Raw genomic sequence first — 20,506 nt, forward strand, 5'->3', positions numbered from 1 at the left:
CTCTCCCACCTGCTACGTCTTTGCTTGCTCATCAGAATTTCTAATATGAAAATTGTCTCGCCTATTGACATGACACGCTTTATTGATTTTCTTGCCGATATGACAAAACTATTAATGAGTATTCTTAACTTCTTGTTTATGGTGCTGGTTAATGGACAGAGCAACGACTGAAATTCTTCCAAATCGAGAAAAGGGACTGTTTGACTATCATCATGCTGATCTCAGGTTTGTTTAGGCCCTACAATTGTTTTTTATCTCGCAGCGCCTACCTTGGCTCTGCTCTGGATGTACACTGCAAGAATGTGACGTTCTGAACTGCACGTTTCTAAAATAAATCATCTGCGCGGAAAACTGCCTTATCTTATTTTACTGCGTTGCTTTGCTGAATTAAACTTTTGTTCTTATTCTGGAAATACAGTTCACTGTCGATGCAGTAGTGAAAGGCGTAACACTTCAGATTCTGTCAAATCCACTTTCGCAGAATGCGTGAGGGCAAGCTTCACTAAATATTTATAAATGACAAAAGGAAAGTATTCTGCAATTATACTGAATCCTTGTAATGAAATCCCAACTAGCATGAAGAGTAACTTTTTCTCAGATTATATGAAGATGGTATTTATTCTTTCGGACATGTCTGAAAGAACAGATACCATCTTCATATAGTTAAGGCTAACCGGCCATTGACCTTCTTCTTCTGTGCGCATGCACATGTATTGCCGGAACTCTTACGGGACTTGGTAAGATTGTCTGTGCGAGTAATGAGTGTAATGGGCAGGGGCAGTACGAATGTAGTGTGTGGAAATTGAGTTGGGAATGTGGGTCTCACGGGAAGCGTGCAAGGGATAAGTCCCTGCAGTCGCACTATCCTGTGTGCCCTCCGTGGCTGAGATAGATGCCGGCACGGTAGCTCAGCGTGTTCGGTCGGAGGATGTAGCTACCCTCTATTATAAAGAACTGAGTGAACGGATCAACGAACAACCTGAACGGGTGTCATCGGACTTCTCCACGAACAATTTCAACGAACAATAGAGAACAAAATGAGATAAAAAAAGATGGATAGAGTGTCTACCATGTAAGAAGGAGATCCCGGGGTCGAGTCCTGGTCGGGGCACATGTTTTCAACTGTCTCTGTTGATGTATATCAATGCCTGTAGACAGCGTAGGGTCTTGATTTAATTACATTTCATTTTTTCTCACCTGTTATATCATCACAAAATTACTTTCACACACAATATTTAAATTCGTAAAATTACTCTTCGCCCTTTTAAATGATACCCATTCAACTAACAATGGTGGGAGTAAACTAAATCGTTTACAGAAAAGATGACTGATAATTCATCCTGGATACCAACATGTAGATATCGTTAGACATAATGAATCTTTAGATTGTAATAATTACTTGCCCAGAGCTTGCAGCAAAATAAATTCAATAACAAATATCTTTTCCAAACTATTGTGTCTATAAAATCATGGCAGATCATCTTTTATCCATAATGCTCAATTACAGATCATGGAGCACCAGGAAAAAAATCAATCTCTATGTTGCACGTCCGTCATACAAGCCCGTCTCTGTGCCATAACACGACACTCTTTGGCCGACAAGTGTTTCCGACTCGCTCGCTCGAGCTAGTTCAACTAAATAGCGTTACAGCCTCTACTAGCCAAAGAAAACGTATCAGTCATGTGGTGTGACATGCGAAGATACACACAGTGGTAAACATTCCAAATAAACTGTCAAATATACGAAACCACGTGTCATTTCTCATGGCATGTAGACGTTTTATAAGCATTTCTCCTAATAATACACTGATGAGCCAGAATGTTATGACCGCCTGCTTAATATCTCGTCATCAATCTTTTGAATGAAATACATCACAATTGTTCGTATCAGAAAACCTACAGTTTATTAATGGGTTTGTTAGAGGTATGCGGCGTTAGATATCAACGCACAGGTCATGTAATTCGTGTAAATAACGGGCGGCTGATTTGCATAGGCGCTGATGTCACCCGATAGCGACCCAGATGGGTCCCATAGGATTTACACCAGGCGAATTTTGACGCCGAGACATCAACGTGACTTCGCTATAATGCCCCTCAAACCACTGAGCATGGATCTGGCTCCTAGTCACGGACGACTGTATTGCTGAAAGGTGACATTGGCGTCGGGGAAACCCAGCACAAAGAGATGGAGGTGGTTCGCAGCTGTCAGCGTGTCTTTGATTACTACCACAGGTCCCCTGCGAGTGCAGGAGAATGTTCCCCATATCGATAACGTAATACCGCCCCACCAGCCTGCGTCCGTGGCGCGCTGCACGGTTCGACCCGCCGTTCACCTCCATGACGGCGCTTGTGGGGACGACAAAACCGACACGTTTCGATTGATCGACAGTCGGTCCGACTGTAACTGTATTGACGATGTCGTTGGGTCAACATCTGTACACACAGGGATGGTCGGCTGCGGAGCTTCATTATCAACAATGTACGATGAACGGTGTACTCTGAAACACTTGTGCGTGCACCAGCACAGTGCTTTTTCGGCAGACATGCCGCATGTCATAATCTATCCTACTTTACAGAGCAGACAATCTTCCGAACCCCACATTCTGTGAAGAGCCGTGGAAGTCCAACTGTTTAGCGCCTAGTGGTAGTTTCGCTGTCCTTGTAGCTACATTTTCCAGTAGATGCTCACAGCATGTGAACATCCGACCAGCCTCGCCGTTTTCGAGATACTCGTTCACAGGCTCTGCATAATAATAATTTGCCCTTTGTCAGAGCCACTTGTCTCAATGGATTTCCCCCGTCCGTAGCTGCTCCGCGTACACACTTCTGCTACCGAGTCACGTGCCCGAAACGCCACAAGGCGGCATCGAGCTTCGCGGTGGGGTGCGTCCACAATGTTTTGGCTCATCAGCGTACATCTTTCACGTGACGTAAGCGGTGGTCCTCTGCTGTGCGCCCCGCTCCGTCGCCGCGCTGTGTACATGGTACTGTGTATGGGGACGCCGAGGTGGCTGCACAACCATGTGCGCTTCTCAGCTCTAATGACGCTCCCTTGGCCACTAGAAAAATTATTAAGTATTCCTGATAAGAGGAAAAAGACAAACAGGCAGCCTCGAGACCTTCCGCGGAAAAATTGATTGTAACTTTGGCGTTACTTTTGAATATAAAAATTGAAATTGACTTTTTCATCAAACAGAAAATATTTAGTGTTGTGGATCTTAATTACTGTCTTGTTGGCTGAGAAAGAGTAAATTATTAATTTTTGCAGCAAGGAGCGGCGTCTCCGGAGTGCAATGGAGCGCACCCAAGGTTAAAGTTCTTCTTAGCAGCCGGCGTAAGAAACAGCTTTTTAAGATCTGCGTCATAATGTAGCTCTTAAAAATTCTTGACGTTGTTATTGAAGAGCAACTACTGTGACGGTAGGGCAAGCTCGACAAATACTCGCTTTTCACAAAAGATAATGTGTTTATTTCAAAAGACAGTGTTATTAAACAGGGATCGCACAGTACTACCTAGCATTCAAAATCCAAAGTCTTCTGCTTGCTTGCACTTTGTGTCGTTATTACTAGGAGAGGAAAGATGAGTATAATATTCACTTCAGAAATGAGAAAAATTTTACCTGTAGAGATAACAATACCTATTTCATGAAAACGTTCTTCTCGGTGCTCAACTATTACAGTATATATTCAACTTCTCACAAGGGCGTATACTGACAAAAATTAATATTTGCTGATATCTCGCAGCAATGGCGGCTGTCGTTTCTTTTTTAACAATAGGGGTACACCTCCTTTGAAAATACGCCCTTCGGTGTTCCAGTACAGTATCAGGGGAAAAAATCATTGCAAAGTCACGGAATACAGAAGTTTCTTAAAAATCATGGAACACTAACATGCCAAGGATGTCATTTACAATGCTGCGCTCTCGCAGGCGTAAGCGATAATTCAGGTTATTTATAAATGAGAGTGTTCTATTAATTTTGTTTCGCATAGTACATTTTCTTTTAAATTAGTGGCCATCGCTCATGTCCCCCATAATTAAGTTAGAAGAGAAAGCGGCACTGTTCTTATTAGTTAGCACCCATCGCTCATGTCCCCCATTATTAAGTTAGAAGAGAAAGCGGCACTGCTGTTCAAGATACTCTCACCGTAGCAGCCACTGCCCAGTCTCGGGTGTGCCTTGAGTCGGCCTCTGGGAAACGGCGAAGTACCGCAAGATTGACAGCACAAACGCAGAAAGACAAACCGTGAGTGAGAAAGCCAAAAAGTCGTGGCACAATATCCACAAGTTCATCAAGGCGCTGTTGGTCCCGATTGTCCCATTCCTCGGCGATGATTCGGCGTAGATCCCTCAGAGTGGCTGGTGGGTCACGTCGTCCGTAAGCAGCCCTTTTCAGTCCACCCCAGGCATGTTCGATAGGCTTCATATATGGTGGACATGCTGGTCACTTTAGTCCAGCGATGACGTTATCCTGAAGGAAGTCATTCACAAGATGTCCACGATGGGTAAGCGAATTGTCCATGAAGACGACTGCCTCGCCAATATCCTGCCGATAAGGTTGCACTATCGGTCGGAGGATGGCATTCACGTATCGTACAGCCTTTACGGCGCCTTCCATGACCACCAGCGGCGGACGTCGGCCACACGTAATGCCACCCCAAAACAGCAGGGAGCCTCCACCTTGCTGCACTCGCTGTTCGCCGTGTCTAAGACGTTCAGCCTGACCGGGTTGCCTCCAAACACGTCTCCGACGATTGTCAGCTTGAAGGCACATGCGACCCTCATCGGTGAAGAGAACGTGATGTCAATCTTGAGCGGTCCATTCGACATGTTGCTGGGCCCATCTGCACCGCGCTGCCTGGTGTCGTGGTTGCATCGATGGACGTCGGGAGTGAAGTTGTGCATGATGCAGCCATTGCGCACAGATTGAGTCGCTACACGACGTCCGGTGGTTGCACGAAAAGCATTGTTCAACATGGTAGCGTTGCTATCAGGGTGCCTCCGAGCCATAATCCATAGGTAGCGGCAATCCACTGCATTAGTAGCATTTGGGCGACCTAAGCGAGGCATGTCATCTACAGTTCCTGTCTCTCTGTATCTACTTTATGTCCTAACAACATCGCTTTGGTTCACTCGGAGACGCCTAGACACGTCCCTTGTTGAGAGCTCTTCTTGGCACAATGTAACAATGCAGTCGCTATCGAACCGCGGTTTTGACCGTCTAGGCATGGTTGAACTGCAGACAACACGAGCCGTGTACCTCCTTCCTGGTGGAATGATTGGAACTGATTGGCTGTCGGACCCCCTCCGTCTAATAGGCGCTGCTCTTGCGTGGTTGTATACATCTTTGGGCGGATTTACTGACATCTCTGGAAAAGGGACTGTGTCTGTGATACAATATCCACAGTCAACGTCTATCTTCAGGATGTGTATATAATAACGCGATACCTCAAAACAATGTAAATTTTACGAATAAAAATAATCCTTTTTTAAAAACGAAAAATTTTTAGCTCTGCTGTTATGGCTAACTGATATTTCTGTCTTGTACTTGGTTATCGCAAAGTAATAAGAAAGACTGTTATAACCGAGACCAAATAAACACCGGAAAATACAGAACTGAAGTAGAGGTATCGGCTTTAACCGGTCGCTTTTTCCTATCCCTACCAACCAGCAGCTCACGCGACCGCCATGTCGCCCGCGACGCGAACCCGGACAACTCTGTTGGCCCATGCTGGGACTCCTGTCTCCGTCTCGAGGTCCGAGATCTGCGAGTATACTCGACTTGTAGTGATCTTTATGCGACAATCATTCTGAAAGTAATGAAAGTCTTCCTCGACATATTTTTATTCATCATCATAAAAAAAATTGTTTTTCAGCATATTTTGAGATCTTAGCTACTTTTCTACTGATCTACCGTCCAAATTAAAGCATCTGTGGGAGCAGCCCTCATACTTTCCCATGCATTCCGCGTCCTGAGTGGCCGCCAGGTTGTTGAACCATTCACTAACTTCCTCTTACAAATCGCTTTCCGCAGTGGTTTCCGTCTAAAGAGCGCCTTCAGTTTCTGAAATATGACGGTAATCATTCTGAACGAAATACAGGAGTAAGGTGGACTTTCCAAAGCTTCCCATTTTAACTGCCGAGAAAATGCCCTGTCAGTGCAACGGAACGGAACGTGGACGAACTTAACAGTGAAACAGCGCAGTACCTCTGGACAACAATCCACGCCTTTTGTCGTGAAGGACGCAGCGCGCTTGCGGTCTCTCCTGGTGACGTACAGCCGTTTCGTGCGGCGATCTGTCCAGCTCACTGTGGCCGTGGCCTTTAGGGTTCAGAATTTAATCTTATTTTATTTAGTGACGATCGTGAAAGATGTCATTCTATTGACTGATGCTCTGTTTCTGGACTTTTATGAGGAAACCGAGTGTAAACAGCATGAGCTGAAAAACTTTACCCCATCATTTCGTACCGAGTAAGGAAAATTAGTGGAGCTCTCGTTCATTGTACTTTCTGTTCGTCCATCGAACTTTAAGAAATCCACCTCGCACACGCTTTTCTATAACCCAATTCACTACTAACAATTTCTTAAAGAACTGATCTTGAAATTTCGGGAGATAGTGAAGCGGAGGCTATCCCCCTAAATTTTTCCGTCAGAACTTGATTTGAGTCCATCAGTCGCAACTGGCGGTCGGCTATACCGTTACTCCTGATAAATATTCGTTTGTCCGCCATAACACGTAATGCACCATTTCAGTATTGAAGCTTCGTGCATTACATTTACGCAATTAGAAACAGCACAAAGGAACAGTGAACGACCGCTCATGCTCGCTGTTAAGAGTCGTACTGGTGACAACGAGTGAAAGCTCCGTCAAACGTATTTGGGGTGGGAGGAGAATTCTGAGGACTTTCAGACCAGAACCTTCTTAAATTTTAGAATTATTCTTCCATTTAAATTTTCAGTTGATAGGTTTAAGTTAGATTAAAAATGTTTCCTTTACATTATTTGCTATAAAATATCGTGTCGCACATTGTGCGCGTTGCTAAAGAAATGATAATGGCGATGCGACGACGACGACGAGGATGATGGTGAAATATCTGACAGCGTAGAGGTCAGCTCCCAACAGATGCTGCGTCGGTAGGATGGAAGGATCGCTGAAGCAGGGGAGGAAACACAGGAGGCTACGTCTGGAATGATGTTGGGAAGCGAGAGCAGAAAGATGGATGTGCGATGGAGGCTTGATACAAGTATACACTGCGGTAACTATATTCGTGGCGTACCTCACAACACTACGTCAGACCTCCCTTTCACCAGTGTAGTGCAGCAGCTTGGCGTGGCGTCGACTCAACCAGTCGCTGGAAGTTCCCTGCAGAAGTACTGAGGGGTGCCGCCTCTATAGCCGTCCACAATACTTGCAAGTGCCCTATGCTGTGCACGAACAGACCTCTCCTCTATGTCAAATGTTCGATGGGATATATGAAGGGAGATCGCTATGGCCAAATCATTCGCTGGAAATGTCCAGAATGCTCTTCAAACCAGCTGCGAACAATTGTGATCCAGTGACACAGAGCACTGTCATCCACAAAAATTCCATCGTCATTTGGAAAATTAAAGTCCTTGTATGGCTGCGAATAGTTTCCAACCTCCAGTCCATTCCATATAAACACGGCCCACGCCATTATGGAGTCGCCACCAGGTTGTATAGTGCCTGATTGGTATCTTGCGTCCATAGCTTCGTAGGATGTATACCACATTGGAACCCTACCAAGAGCTCTTACCAATTGAAATGAGGATTCATCTGACCAGGCGGCCGTTTACCAGTCGTCTATGGCTCAATCAGTGTGACCACTAGACCAGCAGGGAGGCTGCAGGCGGCGTCGTGCTCTTAGAAGATACACTCTCGTCTGCTGACATTGCCCATTAACGCCAAATTTCGCCATACTGTCGCAACGGTTGCGATTGTTTCTGCAGTTCTTTCGTGCAGTGTTTCTTGTCTGTTGGCAATGATTGCAACTCTACACAAACGCCGCTACTTTCGGTTGTTAAGTGGAGGCCGTCAGCCACAGCATTTTCCGTGGTGACAAGCACTACCCTAAATGTGGTATTCTCGGCACATTCTTGGCACTCTGCAATGTCCAATGCGTCCTGCTCAAACTACCATTCCGCATTCTAAGTCTTTTAATTCTCGTCATGTGGCCGTAATCACGTCGGAAATCTATTCACATGAAGCCCGAGTACAAATAAAAGCTCCGTCAGTGCACTGCCCTTTTATACGCCGTGTACGAGATACTCCAGCCATCTGTATGAGCGGATTTCGCTACCCCACGAGTTTTGTAATCTCAGTGTAACGAGCTAGGGCTGTAAGTGGTAGGATGGCTAATATTTTCCGGGTCAGGAATAGGGAATTTGTCCAAGTTCCCTCGAGATACGAAATGGAGGTGTTTGAGGTGGAGCGACGGTGCGACGAGTTGGAGCAGGGCCAACACAGAGGATGCCTAAGGTTAAGGTAGACGAGACTGCGGGATGCGATTGCAGTCTTTCTCGTCGTATTCCACTGATGAATAATTCTCGGGTTACCAGCCGAGTGGTGGAGTCGTCTTGTCGCAACGTTTCGATGAGTTTTGTACCCATCGTCACCTGGCGACGTGTTCTGTATATCTATACAGCTGCTTGGACAGCCACCGGGTCTCGACGCTGAGCCGCGCGGCGGGCCCCCACCACCACCGACGCGGTACCCCCTTCCGCAGGAACGTGATTGGCCGGCCTACAGAAGTGGAAGACGGCCAAACAGCTATATAGATATGAAGAACACAGCGTCCCGACACTTCGCCAGAAGATGATGGGTACGAAACTCATCCAAACGTTGCGACAAGACGACGCCACCAGTCGGCCGATAACCCGAGAAGAATCCATCACGACGGATGAAATGGTTCAAATGGCTCTGAGCACTATTGAACTTAACTGCTAAGGTCGTCTTAGAACTACTTAAACCTAACTAACGGAAGGACATCACACACATCCATGCCCGAGGCAGGATTCGAACCTGCGACCGTAGCGGTCACGCGGTTCCAGAAAGAAGCGCCTAGAACCTCTCGGCGACTCCGGTCAGCATTAGGACAGATCCTCAAAATAACAGACTAGTATCCTTAACATCGGTTTGCTGCAGGATTCTCGAACATATTCTCACTTCGAATATAATGAATTTCCTTGAGACAGAGAAGCTGCTGTCCGTGCATCAGCACGGCTTTAGAAAGCATCGCTCCTGCGAAACGCAACTCACCCTCTTTTCACATGATATCTTGCGAACCATGGATGAAGGGTAATAGACGGATGCCATACTCCTTGACTTCCAGAAAGTGTTTGACTCGGTGGCCCACCGCAGACTTCTAAGGTACGAGCATATGGAATTGGTTAACAAATATGTGAGTGGCTCGAAGACTTCTTAAGTAATAGAACCCAGTACGTTGTGGTGAGTGTTCATCGGAGGTGAGGGTATCATCTGGAGTGCCCCAGGGAAGTGTGGTAGGTGCGCTGTTGTTTTGTATCTACATAAATAATCTTTTGGATAGGGTGGATAACAATGTGCGGCTGTTTGCTGATGATGCTGTGGTGTACGGGAAGGTGTCGTCGTTGAGTGACTGTACGTGCATAAAAGATGACTTGGACAGGATTTGTGATTGTTGTAAAGAATGGCAGCTAACTCTAAATATAGATAGATGTAAATTAATGCAGATGAATAGGAAAAAGAATCCCGCAATGTTTGAATACTCCATTAGTAGTGCAGCGCTTGACACAGTGACGTCGATTAAATATTTGGGCCTAACATTGCGGAGTGATATGAAGTGGGGCAAGCATGTAGTGGCAGTTGTGGGGAAGGCGGATAGTCGTCTTCGGTTCATTGGTAGAATTTTTGAATATGTGGTTCATCCGTAAAGGAGACCGCCTATAAAATAGTAATACGAACTATTCTTGAGTACTGCTCGAGCGTTTGGGGTCCCTATCAGGTCGGATTGAGGGAGGACATAGAAGCAATTCAGAGGCGGGCTGCTAGATTTGCTACTGGTAGGTTTGATCACCACGCGAGCGTTACGGTAGTGCTTCAGAAACTCGGGTGGGAGTGTCTGGAGGAAAGGAGGCGTTGTTTTCGTGAATCGCTACTGTGGAAATTTAGAGAACCAGCATTTGAGGCTGACTGCAGTACAATTTTACTGCCGCCAACTTACATTTCGCGGAAAGACCACAAAGATAAGATAAGAGACATATAGGCAGTCATTTTTCCCTCGTTGTATTTGGAACAGGGAGAGGATGCTAGTTGTGGTACGAGGTACCCTCCGCCACGCACCGTATTGTGGATTGCGGAGTATGTATGTAGATGTAGACTGCGGGCAATTTTCGAAGACGCCGGATGAATGTGCTCAGAAGTGGCAATCTCATCAACTGGTTGAGGATACCTGTAGTAAGCACGAGACGCATTTGGAAGACTAGGCAGGTTGGACGGTTTCGCACAGTAAGCTGGCGCTTCGTTTCCTGCCCAGCTAACCCGCCACGGCGGCGCTGTTGTTCCAGGGGACGTACGCGGTGCTGGGGCTGGACCTGGACGAGCCGGTGCACGCGGCGGCCGGCGACTCTGCGCCGCTGGGGCTGTACCGCACGCGCCTCGCCCTGGAGGCGGGGCGGGGGGCGGCGCTCTGCTCCGCCGCTGAGCTCGAGTTCGCCTCGCCAGACGAGTAGCCGGCGCGCCCGCCCCAGCTGAACGCCAATAAAGCACCCTGAATGCGCACCCGTGTCTCTCTCTCTCTCTTTTTAATCACTCACCTGCTCCTTCCGTCGCATACGTTTGCACTGATCATCCAGAACTGATATGTCTGCGTAGGCAGAAGAAACTACGATCAAAGTTCCAAACAATTTATTGGACTGTTCGATTAACCAAAACAAATTCTCCAACACAAAACAGTCATCCGTCTTCGAATTACAACTACATACGAGAATAAGATAGAAAACAACTGAAATAATTTCCTACTAGCCTCCGCCAGAGACTTCTTCGATATACCAAGCCTAATACAGAGATCAGCGAGAAGATCCAAGCGGGGCTGCCGGGGCGGCAGCTATTCAAGTCTGCTGGCGGTCGATGAAGTGCCGATGTGCGGTTTCTTTTTTTCTTCATTGTGATTTCATTCCCCCGCCCCATATGGGCAGGGGAGGGCTGTCAGCGGCGCAATCCGCCGTTCTTCAGCCGAGTGACACGACAACTAAAACAAGAATAAATTGATACATAAGGAGATAAAAAAGGGGAACATAAAACATCCGGGAGGGGTAGACGGTGGAAGTTGTGTTGGGAAAGGAGATGGAGAGTGTGGAGATAGAGAGAAGGAGGGACACAACGGTAAAGACGCGGCAACTGTTTGGGGGTAGAGAGGAAGGGAGACACCAGAGGTTGAGGGGGGATCAAGGCAGCGGACAACATATAGTGCGCGGATGTGTTCAAGGAAATGGAGATGGTGAGGGAAGGGGATGAGGACGTAGAGGATGCGCATTGGGGGACGGAAGGCGGATGCGGAAGGCGAGGCGGAGTGCATGGCGTTCGAGGATTTGGAGGGCTTTATAGAACCGGGGAGGGTCGGAAATCCAAGCGACGCTGGCATAACAAAGGATGGGGCGGATCATGGATTTCTAGGTGTGAAGGATGGTGGAAGGATGCAGACCCCACGTCCGGCCGGACAGGAGCTTCAGGAGGCGGAGGCGGTTGTGAGCTTTGTTTTGGATGGTAAGCAGATGGGGAGTCCGGGTGAGTTGGCGGTCCGATGTGCGGCCGATCGCCGGCCCTTATAGCGCTTCGGCGGATGAGTACCTCGGAACTATTTTCCATCACGTGGTTTGACGTGTGAAAATAGTTCCGGGATCTGCAGCGACCTCTTCCTTATGTTTATGTGGCCGGTAGTGGCCCCTGGTGGCCGCTGGTGTCTTTGCTGTGGTGTTGTTGTTGTGGTTGTTGCTATGGTCGTTCAACAATATTGCCTTTCGTTTGTGTAGTGCTTCGGTGTGCCTGCGACGCGGGCAACCCGCGGCTGCAGGCTGTCAGTTTGGTTGCTGATACTCTAGGCGCCGTGATGTCTGGTGGAGAAGACCACAGCAAGAACATTACGACTACCTACCTAATAGACGGTACCTCCACCTTTGGCACAGATAACAACGGCGACTCGTCGTGGCACGGAAGCAGTGGGGCTTTGCTAGACCGCTACAAACCAAAGTCACCTAATTCCTGTAAATTCCAGGAATGGTATTCAAGAGCTCTAACGCCACGTTCACTCACATCTCTGAGGCGTCCGATCGGGTTCAGATCTGGCGCGTTGGGGGCCAGCACACTAATTGGAACACGCCACTGTGTTCTGCGAACCACTCCATCATACTACTGGCCCAGTAGCATGGTGCATTGCCTTACTCAAAAATGCCTCTGCCGTCTGGACACATAATCATGATGAAGGGATTACGTGGTCTGCAAACAGTTAATTTAACTTCTTGGCTGTCACGGTGTCTTTCACGATCTCCACTGGACCTCAGGATGCCAATGTGAATGTTCCCCACAGCACAAGGGAGCCGTCGCCAGCTTGTCTCCGCCGTGCAGTACACGTGTCGAGGAGCTGTTACCCTGGAAGACGATGGATTCGAGCCCGCTCATCAGCATGATGAGAATGTATCGTGATTCGTGAGGCCGTGCAACGCTTTGCCACTGGGCCACCGTCCAGTGTCAACGGTCACGTGCTCATTCCAGTCGTAGCTACCGATGTTTTGGCGTTAAGTCTGCCCACTTTAGTTCTGCCACAGTCCGCGGCCTGCCCTGTTTTACCAGTCTGCTCAGTTCACAACGTCGGGCATCTGTAACGAGGAGTGGCTGCCGAAACCTACGTTTGGACGTGGTTTCACCTCGGTTTGGCCACGTGTTGAACACACTCACCACAGCATTCCTCCAATGTCCGACAAGCTGTGCAGTTCCGCAAATGCTCATGCCGAGCCGCCAGGCTGTCACAATTTGCTCTCGGTCAAACACTGTCAAGCCCATTCTAAACACGGAAAGCACTCTCACTGATATTATATGCACCGTGTCTGTGACGCTGCTATCGTCTGGTTAGATTTATATCGATAGTAGGTCGATGATCATAATGTTCCAACTGATACATAGCGTTTATAGCTTTATACAGTATTGACTGCACTACATGCTTTAAAAATCTGAACCTGGCAGAGGTAATATATCTGAAGGGAAAGGTTACTTACAACTCGTACACAAACCAAACTGCAGTTACAGTAGTCAAAGGACATCAAACAGAATCAATAGCCGAGAGGAGGGCGAGATGGGGTTGTAGCCTAGCTCCAAAGTTCTTCAATCTATATAGTGAGCTAGCAGTAAAGAAAACTGAACCGTAAATTCACTTTCAAAGCCTTTTTTAAAAAAAAATCTTGCTTTATTTACTAGCGATTCATAAAGAACATTAACACATTTAATCATACTAAATTTCTTTCAACAAAAGGAAATTTTATTCCCAAAAGCCTTTTTTTTGTAACAGAATTAAAATTATGTTCTGAAAGCACCCTCTAAATATCAAGTTATAATTTATTCAGAGGCACAAACAACAAACATTGACTGTATGAGTTTTCGGGCAGAGACCCTTGCTGCTAGCTTTTGACACGGCTGCAGTCAAGACCGCGCACAGCAACCTCTGAAAGAGTACACTGGTGCAAATCTGCAACACACCAGATTACTTTAAACTAAAAATTTTAACAAATCACACAAGCACATAAACTATGCACCCTGTAGGACGGATGAAAATGGTTCGAAACACTAACATAAAAAGATTAACTTGCCACCGAAGGTGCAACTAGAAAAAAAAGTCTTATGGTGGAGGGTGGCAACTTTATTTACTAAAATGAACATTTAAATAGAAAACCCATGAAATACGGTCTTACATAAAATATACAAGGTTGGCCAAACATGCTCTACATTACACATATACCGCCTCTCAATATGATAGGGAAGATATAAACATATTTCAGGAATTCAGCCGATACACTTCAAGCAATAAATTCGTTAACACCAGACCGACACACATGACAGAGGCAGCTATTAACGTATGGCAGACCGACAGACAGACAAACACTAACTGCCTAACAAATGTGGACGGGAGACAGACGAGCAAATTGGGGACGAGAGACTGACCAAGAAAACAAGTAAAATTTAACAAGTAAATGAAACAAAATATCACTAATCACTTAACTTCGAGTTAACTGCGACTTCTCGAGAACACCTGGCGCAGCACTGCCAAAACGCTCTCCCAAACCGCCCGCTGCCAGCCGCTTCAACGGACCCAGGAAGGCGCGCCGATCTCCCGTCTCACAGCGTCGCAGCTCCCACCGGCCAGACCGATGTCGTGGATTGACTCCTGTTGCTCTCGTGTCGGCCGCGAAGCCACTACCCCTCGCTATACGCCGCGGCCCACTGGACTGACGTGGCGACATCACATGCGCCGACGCTCCAGACGGACAAGGCATCTTGTGTCTCAGTGCGCGACCGACCAACCGATCGATCCAACCGCCAATGACCGTTGCCTGAGCAAACTCGAGCAGACTGGCGGCCTGACACTTCCTAGCACTCCGGACGACAGACAAATACTGACTGCGCCACACTGACCCGGCTGACCTGCTGACTCACTGGCGAGTTTATAGCGCCCCTTAAATGCACGTGAACAGGCAACCTTTCCCCTTTCCTACCAGAGGGAGACACCAAAGCTGGGATTGCCAAAGCGGCGCCACCGCCAGGAACGGAGGGCGACTGCTTCACACTACGCGCTGCGGCGCGCTTTTCAAAACAGCAATTTTTACCACGGCTCAGAAACGAAGAAGGAATTTGGAGAGAAAATTCAGAGAAAAGAAACAGAAAGAGTTAAATTTGCCAACTTCCAGAGGCGGCAAAGAGCTCGGGTGGGAAGTTGATAGCGGCGGATAATGCCTCGAAAAGAGATTATAAGAAGTACATCGACAAAAGTAATACGATGATCATGCAGCGTGGTTTAGTTAAATGAGCCAATGTTGAGGGTATTAGATACGGGAAGGAGACTACTAAAAGTAGTTTTCTAACAAGCAAAATACGAAGCCTATTCGGAAAGGAAGAAACAATCGATCGCGAAATGAGAACCACAGTGAGAATCAAAACTGTTTTATTTGCAGCAGTTCGCTACGCAGTCGCCGCTCCAAATTTTTCCAACATCCTCTTCATAACAGCAGCCTCCTGCGCTACTGACAACCGCGCTGGACTGCAGCTCCTTGTCTGTGGCAAAATGCTGTATCCATAGCCAGCACTTCATTTATGCAGATGCGAGCAATGTCCGCATTGTATGGTGGGTGAACAGTGATCCGACACCTCCATCCAAAATGCTGCAGATGTGTCCTCGTTGTCACTGAAGTGTGCGGCCAAGAACTGTCATGAAGAAAGACCTGCACGACTGTTAAGTTATGTGCGATTGCACGAGGTCGGGTGAAATCTCTCGGCAGACACCCTTACTTGGCCGGATACAATGCTTTCTAGGCATCTTTGCGGGCTCTGTGTTCATTCAGAGCTGAGAAGAGTGACGTGACACTATCTACAGACTGTGCCCAATACATCTCTGCAAAGGTTTGTCCGATTTTCACTGTGATTTACATTTGTCGACAGACCGTTCGAGCGACCGAGGTAGCGCATTGGTTATCACACTGAAATCGCATTCGGGAGGACGACAGTTCAAACCCGTGCCCGACCATTCTGATTTGGATTTCCCGTGATTTCCCTAAATCCCTTCAGGGAAATGCTGGGATGGTTCCTTCGAAAGGGCACGGCCGACTTCCTTCCCCATCCTTCCCTAATCCGACTTTGTGCTCTGTGTAATGACCTCGTTGTCGCCGGGACGTTGAACACAAATATCCTCCTCCTCCGCCGATCGTCCCCCACTTTCTGAATAGCCATCGTAACTGATGATCCAAAATATAGAGAAAATATGAAATATAAACAATTTACAGTCATAACAACACGAGAAAAAAATGTAACTTCTCCACACCTAATGTAACATTAAGTGTTACGAAGTCCTTTCTAAAGGTATTTGAAGTGTGAACTTTAAAATTACTACTCGTTCACCAAAGGTTATTAATCACATTTAATACACAAAATGTAAAGTGGAAGTAGGTGCCAAGGAATAACTGGTGAAATTATACACAATTTTCAGTAACATTCTTTATTCAAATTTGGTGCAAGACTTAACGATATTTTAAAATAACCAACAATCATTTAACGAATAAGTCATAATTTACGATAGGAAAGGACTTTTAAACTATTAAATTATTATAAAAAATTTCACGCCAGTAAAAGGCAAGGCCGGCCGGGGGGGCCGAGCGGTTCTAGGTGCTACAGTCTGGAACGGCGCGACCACTAGGTTCGCAGGTTCGAATCCTGCCTCAGGCATGGATGTGTGTGATGTTCTTAGGTTACTTAGGTTTAAGTAGTTCTAAGTTCTAGGGGACTGATGACCTTAGAAGTTAAGTTCAAAATGGTTCAAATGGCTCTGAGCACTATGGGACTTAACTTCTTAGGTCATCAGTCCCCTAGAACTTAGAACTACTTAAACCTAACTAACCTAAGGACATCACTCTCATCCATGCCCGAAGCAGGATTCGAACCTGCGACCGTAGGGGTCGTGCGCTTCCAGACTGTAGTGCCTAGAACCTCTCGGCCACCACGGCCGGCAGAAGTTAAGTCTCATAGTGCTCAGAGCCATTTTTAAAAGGCAAGTACAGGCAAGCAGTTTAACGTATACAGCGCGACGCTGTACAATATTTCAAGCTCAGCTAAATTACAGGTGAATTTCACTCAATTAATAAATGAATACAATTTGAAAATATGAATTCACTTTTGGGCAGACAAATTTCCCATTTGGTTACAGCCGCCCACAACAGCCTCACTCAGGCTCATTAAATGGCCCAGAATCTAACTTGTCTGCAACATATAAAGACAATCCTGTTTACAAAAGTTCTCAAAATAGAAAAACCAAAACGCTTGAGTCATGCACACAGGTGGTGGTGGGGGGGGGGGGGGGGAGGGGAGACACTCACAGTTAATAAAATTAACATTTCAAAATATATAACAATAAGAAATTTTACAAATTTCTACCAGTTAACTTACGGCAAATACACACGCTCGCAAGGTAGGACTTGCAAACTTTTACAACAATCTCCTTTCAAGGCAACAGTTTCTACCCGTAATGAAATGGCAAACTTTTGCATGGCAAGAAAACACACTAATAACCAACTACCTGCATAAAACACATAAGCACGTTGAGTTAAAGCCATAGAAGGTATTGAATTGGAAAAACACACCATAGTTTTCACTGACTAGAAACAATATAAAAAATTAACAACGGCGTACGTTAACAACTTTGCTTGATTATAGCCAAATATAGATAAACACAAATGTAGGTAAGTTACAGCTTCCAGATGAGCAGGAATTCGTTATGCAATTGACTAGTTCTTACCACGAGGCAAAAGGACATTTTCTTCTTCCTTAGAGTACCTTTGACACGTAAGTCTAGTTATACTAGTTATGGCAGGCGAGAGAATGGATCAGGTCTTAATGCCTTGCATTTTAAACAGTACAGCCATTGGTACCTTAGACTCTCACAGACATGGCAGAGGCTAACAGACGAATAACCCGTAGGTAAACAGGGAGGGGAAAGAAGCAGTCCGAACCACAGATTTACTCTGACTCCTCCCTCCCCCTACTTCGTCCTCAATAGGGGACAAACGGACCACCCTTTCTAATATTAGGACCTTCCCGCGGAAGGGCAGAGGAGAATGAATGACGGGAAACCACCAAAATATACGGCTAGTATAATTAACAAGAGTAAGTAAATTGAATTCAATTAAACTTCATAAACTCTGTTCAATCAATACTCAACTTCTGGTGCGATACGACTACCAGGACTGAGCCAACGCAGCAGCTCCAAATGCTCTGCCGAGCCGCCCGCTGCCAGCCGTTTCAAGGGACGCAGGAAGGCGCGCCGATTTTCAGAACCTCCTCGCCGGTCGGCAGCATACGGCCGAACTGCAAATTAGGCCCCTTGGGGACCCACGCTCAGGAAGATTCCTTTCGCGTCGAGCAGTTAACGCCCCATACCACGGAGCCGCCGCTCGCGTCGCTTACGCTGATGCCACGGTTTGCGTGCTGTCCCCCCAGCACCGGCAGGGAAGTCGCTTCTTGATGCCCCGACTGCCAACTCTCCACGAGATCCCATACAGCCACTACTTAAAGCCACGCGAACAGCCTACTTTTCCCCTTTCCCGCTGTAGGGAGAAACCGAAGCCTTCAATTGCGACAACGGCGCCACCGCCAGAAAACGGAGGGCGACTGCTTTACGCTAGGCGCTGCGGTGCGCTTTACAAAGCTAATTTTACTGCGGCTCAGAGTGTAACCTGCTAAGGGAGTGAAACCTGGACGGCAAACAGTTTAAGTAACAAGAGAATGTAACATTTTAAAATTTACCGCTAGGGAAGAATGTTGAAGAATACATGTGTAGCTGGAATTTCAGATAAGCAGGTACTGAATCTAAAAGGGGAAAAAAAAAAATATTACGGAAAAACATTACTAACAGAATAGGTGCATTTGTAGAACACAAGAAATTATCAATTCCTTAATGGAAGAAAATGAAAGGAATAAAACTTCAGACCGAGACCAAAGCACGTTCAGATGAAATTAGGTAGTAATACTCGTGCAGAGACGAAGCTGCTTCAAACCAACCTTCGGGACGAACGGGAGAACTTTACAACACACTTGCTTTAAAGACATATTTATCCAGTACCGTGCTGCAAACGTACTGGTTGGAAATAGGTAGGCGAGCCGCAGTGGGAGAACTGACAATGTGCAGAAAAGTAGGTCGAATTCAGGCGAAGGTTATACGTCAACTGGAGAAGGGCCCGTCGTGTTTGTGCACTTCCGCCACTGTATCACGGAGAGGCAGTGTATGCAACGGCACGTTGGCGCCAGCCGGGGTGCGGTTGGCTATCAGAGCGGACACGGGCCGCAGCGCGCGAGCGGGCATCACGTCGGCCAGCACGAATGCGCCGACACGGATGGGGGCGCAGGGGGGCGTGTTGTGCGCAGCAAGCTCCACAGACCGCGCCTGTGGCAGCGACCGCCTCAAAGGACCACGTGTCGCCACTGCTGTGTCCAGCGCGGTCGCTCAACGCACCACTGTCTGCGCACCTGGCTCTGCCGAAGCGTCGGCAAACGGCAGGGACGGTCGCCGGCTGACAGTCCGCGATGTTCCAGGCAACTGCAGCAGGAAATGACAGCGGGGGTTTGTCGAGCATATCAACTGTCCCTGGAGTCAGAAGCAGAAACGGCCTCCAGCACAGAGTCGGCGCAGGGTACGCCGGCCTGTGGGCAGTGACCCGTTGTCGTCCAAAGCTGTGGGCCAGGTCATACATACATTCTGTTCCGCTTTCCCGTCTCTGATGACCTCGTTGTCGACGGGACGTTAAACACTAACCACCACCACTGTTCCGCTTTCGGCCGGGTGCAATGACAGAATCGAGGCGCATTCCCCATAATCTTTGTTAAACGATTTTACGTCAATATTTTGATAAAAAAGAACATTTTTGCGTTAGTTATAGCTTTGTATACCTGCTGCATGGTAAACTGCCCATCATTTGTGGTATTTGCAGTTAAGTAAGCCAGTGCGTGAAAACAGGAGTCGCTAGGATTTTGCGTTTCACGCATGTTACACAATGTATTGCCCCGAATGGAATTTAGGTAACATATAATTTTTCTTTAGACTTGGGTGGAGGTCTGTCTGTCACCACTCTCGAGAAAATTTATCTTACGTAGCTAGCACATTTGCGATAGCGACGAAGCCAGAAGACTTATCCACAACATTTCTCATATCTCATAAACGATTTGAGATATCGAAGCGAGATTTTGGCAAATGATGGGATGGAAATAGGAGAGTATTTTGGCATATGGTTATTACGACAAACTTCATTATCTACCGTGTTATTTCACTAACTTCAGTGGTAATCGATAGCGGGTAAAACGAGAAGTACTGTAGGTTTTGCAACAACAAGCGAAACCTCCTGGCTGATTAAAACTGTGTGCCACACCGAGGATCGGACTCCAGTCTTTTGCCTTTCGAACGGGAATATTGTTCAAACACGGCATACTATATAGAGCACAACCATGTAGAGCACAGGCATAATTGTAAAAATATATGATCTACTTCTTGTTAATGTATATTCTCCCTCCGGACGCAGCGGCAAACGAGCAAGCAGCAACCTGTTCCGCGACGAAATTGTCCCATTAACGGATTCTCGATTGCACATAATTTTGGGTGACGATTTTAACTGCGTATTGCGACCTGAATATCAAGTCCCAAACTTCAACTTTTGCGAGGAGCTGTTTTGTTAACTAACGGATTAGATATGATAGATACTTTGTGCCATCTT

General features: G+C 46.9%; 1 protein-coding gene across 1 annotated transcript in view; it reads left to right on the top strand.

Annotated features, from left to right (window-relative positions):
* Positions 1–10,775, top strand: part of LOC126272813 (uncharacterized) — a 58,951-nt gene extending 48,176 nt beyond the window's left edge. The window contains exon 4 of the mRNA XM_049976000.1: positions 10,562–10,775. Coding sequence (XP_049831957.1) covers positions 10,562–10,726 — 165 coding nt within the window. The 3' untranslated portion in view covers positions 10,727–10,775. The remainder of the gene's footprint in view (positions 1–10,561) is intronic.
* The last annotated feature ends 9,731 nt before the right edge of the window (positions 10,776–20,506 follow it).

This window comes from Schistocerca gregaria, chromosome 5 (genome assembly GCF_023897955.1).
Source record: "Schistocerca gregaria isolate iqSchGreg1 chromosome 5, iqSchGreg1.2, whole genome shotgun sequence".
In the NCBI taxonomy this organism is placed as follows: Eukaryota; Metazoa; Arthropoda; class Insecta; order Orthoptera; family Acrididae; genus Schistocerca; species Schistocerca gregaria.